General features: G+C 40.0%; 2 protein-coding genes across 2 annotated transcripts; both read left to right on the plus strand.

The window, feature by feature from the left end:
* Positions 1-87: 87 nt before the first annotated feature.
* On the plus strand, positions 88-5,806 carry yif1a (Yip1 interacting factor homolog A (S. cerevisiae)). The gene is made up of 9 exons (XM_056600719.1): positions 88-237; positions 555-612; positions 1,066-1,310; positions 2,231-2,335; positions 2,907-2,985; positions 3,066-3,123; positions 3,250-3,405; positions 4,234-4,327; positions 5,032-5,806. The coding sequence occupies exons 2-9, from the start codon at positions 582-584 to the stop codon at positions 5,188-5,190; spliced, it is 927 nt and encodes a 308-aa protein (XP_056456694.1). The 5' UTR covers positions 88-237; positions 555-581; the 3' UTR covers positions 5,191-5,806.
* Positions 5,807-6,470: 664 nt separating this feature from the next.
* si:ch211-145o7.3 (forkhead box protein N3) lies at positions 6,471-8,730 on the plus strand. Its single transcript, XM_056600718.1, has 4 exons — positions 6,471-7,241; positions 7,431-7,555; positions 7,868-7,923; positions 8,220-8,730. Exons 1-4 carry the CDS (start codon positions 6,669-6,671, stop codon positions 8,489-8,491), a joined length of 1,026 nt encoding a protein of 341 aa, XP_056456693.1. The 5' UTR covers positions 6,471-6,668; the 3' UTR covers positions 8,492-8,730.
* The last annotated feature ends 297 nt before the right edge of the window (positions 8,731-9,027 follow it).

A 9,027-nucleotide genomic window follows, 5' to 3' on the forward strand; every position in this document is an offset into this window, starting at 1 on the left:
CATGGGTAATCTACATACTGCAATTTGAAAAGCCAATGCACTGCACGTCCTGTGTCTGTTTTGCATTTCATCAGAACAACACGGAAGTACCGATGAAGGGAAGCGCCTGGAAAGCCGAGCGTACTTGCGTCTTGCCACGCAGGCACACGCAACAGTCAACCGAACCCACCCCAGTGCGAAAGTGGAATAGGCCCAACTTGTCGCAAATCCGCGTAGTTGGCGATTGCCGTTAGCTTGGTAGGTAGTTGTACCAATCCATGCTGTTGCATCTTAATTTCAACGTAAACTTTTGTTGTCAGGCTTTTAATGAACACGGACTCTAATGCGCCAGTTCCTACAAGCGGGCACCGTAGGCTCTTACTGTTTTAGTCAAAAGTAGCTGTACACTCAAAACTAGCAATAACATTAGCATGTTGCTAACGATAACGATGATCCATTAGCCAGCTTAGTATGTTCTACATGATTGACCGTGTATTAAATAACGTAACTGGGACAATGCATTGTATATGTATGAATGAATACGACTGTAAGCTAAATTGCTGTTTTTGTTTTAGTTTAGCTTACGTGGACGTCAGCGCACCATGGACCTGCCACATCATGGGTACCGACCAAGTAAGAACGATATTCAGTTGCATACATTTGAGGTTTAATCTGTTCGTAAGATTCAGAAACAGGCTCTGTGAACTAGAGTTGTTGGATTGTGTTAAAACGTGTAGATGTTACCAGGGTTAGCGTTACTAGTGCATAGGGTTACTGCTTATAGGGATGTTGTTCTGACGATGCCTTAGGTTGTGAAAAATGAGAGCGGTAGTTGTTTTGAAGTTTAAACATTAAAATGCATATCATTTTGTTGATGCTTTTATCTAAAGTGAGTGAATACAGTGAGTCCATATAGATTATTTGCATGGGGGACCCTGTGTGAATCCCTTGCTCTTGTTTTTTATGTATTTTCTAAAGTTAAAATTAATTATTAAAATGTTGGCATCTTCTCCAGCATCTTTATTGTCATTATAGTAAAAATTGAGCTCTCTTATTTTGTTGTTTGTTGTTTCTTTTTTTTCCCAGCAAAGACAAGAGCCCGTGCACCTCCACCATCAGCAGACCCCCTGCTGTTTGATGACACCAGCTCTTCACAGCCAGCCATGAACAGTCAGGGATACTACACCCCGGGTTACAGCATGGCAGCCCCCATAGGTGGCCCTCAAGTAGACCCTGCAGGAAACAATCTGTTTGCAGACCCGATGGCCAATGCCGCCATGATGTATGGTTCAACACTGGCCAATCAGGGAAAGGATATGGTTAACAAAGAGGTGAACACAAATTATGCTTCGTCTTACAAAATGACCTCTGTGGATGGGTGCCATGTTTAGAGTAGAGGCACACTGAACTAACAAAGCCGGAAATCTAATTTCTTAGAACTCGTTACTCAGACTTGCTTGTAAATCCCATGGATAAAATGGTCTGCCAAATGACTTGGTGTGAAATAGATGCTTGCAGGCAAACTTAATTTAATTCCTCTTGCATAGTGAGCAGGTTTTCTCCCCATGAGTTAGAGTTCAAGCCCATCTATTACCGTGGTGATTTGGACTGCATAGCTGTTTTTCATTTGGTCTTGGCCCGAAACAATGTTTTTATTTGAACTCCTTAAACTTAAAATGCGAGATTCATAACATCAATAGCATTGAAGAGGGGATGCAATATTTATTCTGCTCAGACCCATGTTCTTACCTGCACCCATCCCCAACTTTTCTGGCATTCTGTACAACTAAGAAGCCTAGAGAAATACGGTAATTGATATTTTGACATAAGACAGACATTGTCTGCTGATGCTTCAGAATATTTCTACATGGATTTTGTTTAGTGCTACATAGACAAATTAAATCGTCCTCTTTTCAAGAAATCATAATTATAGGCAAAGCATGCAATTTATAATCTCTGGATATCACACACAAAAAAAAAAAAAATTCACCATGTTCAAGATCGTAGACGTACTAAGACAAAATAAATATTATTTTGGTATCATTGGAACTCTAAGGTATTTATTTATTTCATTATATTCCCTATACGCCAGGATACTTCTGTATTTGCCAACAAGCTGAAGCGTCGGACACTGCACCCCTGCATCTCTCCATGTTAGCAATATCTTATGATTCACTCTGGGCATGGTACTAATTAACAGGCCCGTGCTTGCCATTTCTAAATAAGTTAATCTTTGTATTCTGCTTTTCAGATCAGCAGATTCATGTCCATGAACAAGCTGAAGTATTTCTTTGCCGTGGACACCAGATATGTCGTGAAGAAACTTATGCTCCTAATGTTCCCATACACACATCAGGTAATCTCGGCTAGTGTTTCTACAGGCGAGATTGTCTAGTTCACTGCAAGAGGCGGTACAACATATCTAATAACCAACATTGTTTTGTTATGTTCAAACCTACATCCAAAAAGATAACCAGCACCTTATCAACTCTACACTATGCCACTGGTCCTTTTATTCACACATGTAACACCATCGCCGACGTCACATGAGGCTGGGCTTAAATTACACTCTTCACTTACTTATTGGGGTTGTTAATTATGTCAACAAGGTAGCCCCACTATTCCCTTACAATGTACACGGTACACTTTCACACAATAATGTGCACAACGTGTTTGCCACTGACTGTACTGCACTGTCTGCAGTCATATTGTTTTGTATTGGTAGACCTAGATATTTTAGTTTACATATTTATGTTCAAATCAATGGTTAATAATTATACTGTAATGATTGTACCTTACTACATTAACTCCCCATATCCTACCACAAATCCACCAAAAACATCTAAACAATGTCCTTGCAATGACCAGCAAATAGCTATGTTTCCGTGTCGTAACTATATTTAATGTGTGTTTATTTTGGTTTCCAGGACTGGGAAGTTCGTTACCATCGGGATACTCCTATGACGCCAAGACATGACGTGAACGCACCTGATCTTTACATACCGAGTAATTACGTTTCCTATTTATCCACACTTTGGGATAGGCCTAACAATTCTGTTTGTTGACTGTCGTGTTTGTCTTTCTAGCAATGGCGTTCATTACGTACATTCTACTTGCTGGAATGGCCCTCGGCATTCAACAAAGGTACCTTCTAGACTTTTTCTGAAAGCTTTATTTACTGAAACTCAATGGTTGGGGCTAGTTACCCAATATTCTATATTTAAATTTTTTAAGCTTCTCTCCTGGATAAACTCTTGGTGTCCGTTTCAGATTCAGTCCAGAGGTGCTTGGACTGTGTGCCAGTACGGCTCTGGTCTGGATCATCATCGAGGTGCTGGTGATGCTGCTCAGTCTTTACCTGCTCACCGTGCACACCGACCTCTCCACGTTTGACCTCCTTGCTTACAGCGGATACAAATACGTTGCGTAAGGATCACTGCCAGACACACACACACACACACGCACACGTTAAGGATACACACGGTTAAGGGCACGGCTGTCTCAAAGAGGTTAAGCTGGGGGTGGCGTGGCATAGGATAGTTAAGTCCAAATCACTCCCTTTTTATAAATCTCCTTCTGAGCAACCCATTATTGTGTTTAAAGGATTGATATGTGAGGGTGGAGTTCAGCTCCACCCTGCTACTCCCCTCCTTCGGATGGGAGTAAATGGTTTTACGTTGGCGTGGTGTTGATGATGTAATGGGCCGGTTCACATTTACGACATTGACGACATAATCCAGTTTCTGAGGAACTAGGGATGGCACTATTGCAATTGATATTGCGATTAATACAAATTGACTATAAATGCACATTCTCTTTCTTATTTTTATTTTTTTCCTTTGATTTTGAAAGGTTTGGCCCACAGAATGTCAACATTCATATCAGAAATCATTTTTGTTTTTATTTCCACTTGCTATATATTCAATTACACTTGCAGTGAGTGACTGCCTGATTACAATTGCAGTAAGTGACAGCCTGTTAACAATTCCCAAATCTGTGGTGTTCCGTAAGTTTCATATTCAACCCATACTGAGTCGTCAATAAAACTCCCTCAAGATCACTTGGTCTAGCTTTTGCTTAATAAGTACATTTTGTATGAATTGTATGAATGATAATGTGTCGCTACGTGTAATGTGTTTAACTCACCAGTACTATGCGATTAATCGCATCGTTTTGTTGAGTTAAAAAAAAATTAAACTTTGCCCAGCCCTGATATATAATAACAATGTATTTTTTTCTCCCTGTGGATTCTAGGATGATTCTCACCGTGTTGAGTGGCTTACTTTTTGGCAGTGATGGCTATTTTGTGGCTCTTGCCTGGTCCTCTTGTGCCATCATGTTCTTTATAGTAAGTATTTCAACCATTTATTATCTAAGGTTTTAGTCAATTATGTAATGATTTAATAAGCTACAGTACACGCTTCAGCCAGAGGGAGGCCATTGTAAACTGTGTTCATCTTTGCTACTGACGGACTGTTGAAGAGAGGTCTAAACAAACTATTTCACAACAAGCCTACTCTGCATTATATATGATTCCTGTAATGCTACCGATATGTGGTTGTTGCAGGGACTATAGTGAACCAAAGCTGGAGAATAGTATTTGGAAGTGGGCTAGACGTAAACTCATTACGATTGTAACAATATACAGTGGGGTTAATTTCAAATTGTTTTGAGTCTCTTAAGGTTCTCCCTTGCAACCGGGTTTGTTGCAGCTAGCTGAAGCTTGACGCAGATTTAATGATTAAAAATAACACTATTTAACATGTTAGTAGTCAAATGTATCATGAGTGACTTCAGCAGAAAAGTTTAATTGTAATTTATTTGATATGGTTGCAGAACCTTAATCCTTTGTTACACTCTCACAGAATTGTCTATATCATAGATATTACCTGAAGAGACTAGACCTGAGCTGCTGCTGTCCCACTGTGACTCTTTTAAATGTTCTATGTTTTGTTAACTTCATTTGGTAAACATCTTGAGTTCCTTTTCTTTGTTATGTACATTTCAAAGAATTATGTGTTAACTGAAGCAAAACGGTGTTCCCCCCCTCAGGCTCGCTCGTTGAAAATGAAGATTCTCTCCTCACTGTCTACTGATTCGATGGGTGCGGGAGCCAGTGCAAAACCTCGACTCCGCCTCTATATCACAGTGGCTACCGCTGCCTTTCAGCCATTCATAATCTATTGGCTAACCTCACACTTGGTCAGGTGACAATAAGGGGCAGATCACACCAAAGGCTAATCGTGCTGGATCTAAGAAGACCCCTGTTAAGCCATTAAGACATGTGCTTAATTCATTAAAAGTTGAATACACCTGCCAGTTATGATCCCCTGTCAACTTATAAAACATAAATGTTGAGATTCTTGTGAGCTTGTTTGAAGTGTTGATGGCATTTTCAATGATTTACCAGCACAGTAAATTAATATTGCCTACTAAAAGCTTGTATTTTACAAATTGTGCTTCACTGGAAAATGCGTATTTTCTGATCGACAGCATTTTAGTTGAAGACTTTCATTGTGATTTTCAAAGGGATTTTTGATTCCATCTTCGCCTTTATAAATATAAAATATTTATAAAATTGTATTCAAACAGTGGTTCCTGGTACTCACAAATCCTCACAATATACACACATTATCTGAGTAACTTTATCTAATCACGTTTTCATAATCAATAGGCCTACCATCAGTTGTCTGATATTGTCTTGGGTATTATTTTTATTTATCAAAACGGCATGATCAGTTTGTTTTATAGTTTTTTTCTAGAAAACAGTTATTTACCGTTTTAACTTTTGTTTATATATTAAAGGCCTTCTTTAAAAATGTTTTGTCACCTAAAATATGTCCGTGCACGTCTTTTATATTAGACCACCGAGATGTCAGATGTAGAGAGAAGCTCAATCAAAGCATACTAAACTGTCAAGATATCTACATGGACGCGCCTCGTGCGCGTAAACTGCAAAGCGTCCTTTTGGTCTCCATGGATACACAGTACGGGACCGATGTCAGCGAACCTAAACGGAGAGAGAAATGTGACTGAATGTGATCTTTAAATAACGTATTTTAAACAAAACGATGTTGTAAAGATATTTGCCTGTGCCGTGATACAGTATTTGGTAGGTAACTTTCAAGATTTTATTCGGTTAAAAAGAAATTCACCAGGTGATCGCAAAAGGCGGACGAAATGTAACTTTATATTGCAGCGCCATTTTCATGTTGAGCTCCATATTGGAGACGTGAGCCTTTCCTTGCCTTGACGAGTGTTTATAAATGAATTTGTTACACATAACGTTCCAGCCTCAATGACAATTTGTATAAGGGCTACCCACGAGTGTGTACATGCGTCTAGATACGTCGTATAATCCAGGCTAAAGTTACTTGAGTATCCTGTCCCAACATTTTGTTGTCAACCATCAACCTGAAACATTTTAAATTTTTTAGTCGCTGGCCGACCTCTTATCTGCCGATGCAGACTTTGAACATATTATAATGCCATTTCAGGGCTACATTTCATCCTCAAAGCAAGCATATGTTAATTTGTTTTTTTGATAATGAAATGATGGAGGGAGGGGGTGATAATAGGGTACACTATAAACCAAGTGCTCAATTTGTAATATCCAAATAAATATTGCCTTTTTCTCATATTCCAACAGGATTACTACAGAATGAGCTAGTGCATTTAGCACCTGGAGCATGATGGAGGCTAGTTCTGATACAATATCATCTCAAACAACCACTCTTGCTGGATCACAACCTCTCTATTCCTTGCAGACTTCTCCCTTTCCCCCATCCCATACTTCATTTTCTCCCACTACCTTAGAATCCATCCAGTCTTCCCCTCTCTCTAACTCATCCTCCCACTGCTTAGATGAACATAATGCACAATGCCGTAGCCCCACAACCACATCCACCCACGATGACTTGACCTGCCTGAGCTGGCTGCATCAAAGGGGCAGCAACCTGCTACCCCTTCAGCCTCTGCCCAAGATCAACCTGTTGTCCAAACTACCAGAGAAGCCTCCGGCCTTCATGTCTGCTTATTCACTATCCCCCTCCTCGAACAAGCCTCCCTATTCGTTCAGCAGTCTGACTTTCATGGCGATTGAGGACTCCCCGAACAAGTTGCTTCCGGTGAAAGGGATTTACGAGTGGATCATCAACAGCTTTCCCTACTACGGGACAGCTTCTGGTGGATGGAGGAACTCTGTCCGCCACAATCTGTCTCTGAGCAAGAGCTTCAGGAGGATCCAGCGGGACAAAAGCAAGGTAGGTGTCCACTGTTGCATAAGGTGAAAACATACCTCCAAAATAACCCTATCTGACTAACATTACCAAAGGCAGCTTTGGGTTCGTAATCTAAACACCGTAACCTTTCTGTTTAGTGCAGGAGAATAAGTCAACTGCATTTGTTGTTTTCGTACAGTGCTGACAGAACGAGTGTCCTGTGTGTTTCAGTCAGTAGTAGGGAAGGGATCTCTGTGGTGTGTGTGTCCAGAGTATCGAGCATCACTACTCGAGGTGTTGAGGAAGACCCGTCACTACCACAGCACTAACAGCAATCTGGTCAACATGCCGGCCTTGTGAGTACCTGCCTACTCTTCATCCATGAGTTCATGTTCAGCTCTGTTGTGAACACTAACCTTTTCTCTACACTCTGCTGTGGTTTTAGTCATGGTTATTCATTACATTTTATGTAGTTCCCAAGTACATTGGTCAAGAAGATATAAGGTTGATTGTATTCTGTAGTGGCGTTGGTTTAAAAGTAATTGCACAAATATTGTACGAATGAACTGTTAACTCTAAATTATGTAGTAACAGTATTGTAATTGTGTAATTGTTTTATTTTAATCTAGAAGGTATTCAGTGTGGCTATGTTGCTTTCTGTCTACCAGGTGGGAAGGAGCTGACTATGGGGCTTCTATGGTGTGCGATTCTGTGGACATTACTGGTAAGTGGTGCCTGGTAAGACGGATTCAATACTGTTCATCTGAATTATTCTCAGGCTGGTTTGTCAATGGAGTAACAGCCCTCTTTGACTTCTGCTGACCGGTTGTTTCCTTAATTGTTGCTCTCTCAGCATGTAAAATGGTTGGTGTATTTGTGTTCCGTTTCCATAGCAGCAACCTTCCTTAACCTTGGCAACCGACGGCCCCAGAATTAGGCTCTAGACTAGTCTTTGTCCCTTTGCTCTTTCTTCATTTTTTATCAAATCGTTTCAATTCTAATTAGCCTTTTCTTGTGCAGAGGAGCTTGTCACCATGGAGTCTGTCGAGGAGGGGGGGGGCGGCGAGGAGATGGAAAAAGACCCCATGTCGGACAGCGGGTACATAGAGCTGCACTACTACCAGTGCCACCAGTACCAGTACCTGGTGCTGCCGGGGGAGGCTGAGCTGGACTTGGAGTCAGTTGAGATCCTCCAGCTGGATGCAGATGCCCTGATCAGAGAAAATGTAATACTTAAGGCCAGCAGAGCAGGTTCAAACATGGGTCTTCAAGTTCAAACCAATAAGAGTTGATTCTACTTAAATATTTTAACAAATATGAGTTAATGAAATGAAAAAGTCACTTGTAACTTTAAATTATTAATTTTTATCTGACATTTGTTTTGAAATGTAATGACAATTCACTGCCATTTATTGCCATCAGATTTTCTTTCTGAAATCTTGAGTTGTCTTCAGTCAACAACTAAGCGTCATCATCTTTTTGGATGTTCATAGGAAAACAACGTTTCATCTTTTTAGTTCAGTTGTGTTTTTGCTGGTTGAAATTTAACAATAAAATGTAAATAATTTTCAGATAGGACCCTTAGTATTATTCTTTTTGTTGCTTTTATTATTATGCAAATATATTTTATGTAACAATATCAATACAATACATGAGCCTCCTTGGGATCTTTACTTTAGATGAAGACTACCCATCAATCTGGATTATACAAATTCCAGTTTCTGATAATTGTAATTTCCTTCTTTGAATTATGTATTATCAAATTGATAAGGCGACTATCAATATTTAAATCAAACCTTACACAAAGTACACCTTTTTTCCTGTCTGT

The sequence above is a fragment of the Gadus chalcogrammus genome, chromosome 10 (genome assembly GCF_026213295.1).
Source record: "Gadus chalcogrammus isolate NIFS_2021 chromosome 10, NIFS_Gcha_1.0, whole genome shotgun sequence".
Lineage (NCBI taxonomy): Eukaryota > Metazoa > Chordata > Actinopteri > Gadiformes > Gadidae > Gadus > Gadus chalcogrammus.

What these genes read in the sequence shown, in the direction of transcription:
- yif1a (XM_056600719.1), top strand. Translation starts at nt 582, where the DNA reads ATGGACCTGCCACATCATGGGTACCGACCAA. An exon ending in AGGATATGGTTAACAAAGAG is followed by an intron (nt 1,311 to 2,230) that starts GTGAACACAAAT and finishes TCTGCTTTTCAG; the next exon opens with ATCAGCAGATTCATGTCCAT. An exon ending in GTGCCATCATGTTCTTTATA is followed by an intron (nt 4,328 to 5,031) that starts GTAAGTATTTCA and finishes TCCCCCCCTCAG; the next exon opens with GCTCGCTCGTTGAAAATGAA.
- si:ch211-145o7.3 (XM_056600718.1), top strand. Translation starts at nt 6,669, where the DNA reads ATGATGGAGGCTAGTTCTGATACAATATCATCTCAAACAACCACTCTT. An exon ending in CTGGTCAACATGCCGGCCTT is followed by an intron (nt 7,556 to 7,867) that starts GTGAGTACCTGC and finishes TCTGTCTACCAG; the next exon opens with GTGGGAAGGAGCTGACTATG. An exon ending in CGATTCTGTGGACATTACTG is followed by an intron (nt 7,924 to 8,219) that starts GTAAGTGGTGCC and finishes TTTCTTGTGCAG; the next exon opens with AGGAGCTTGTCACCATGGAG.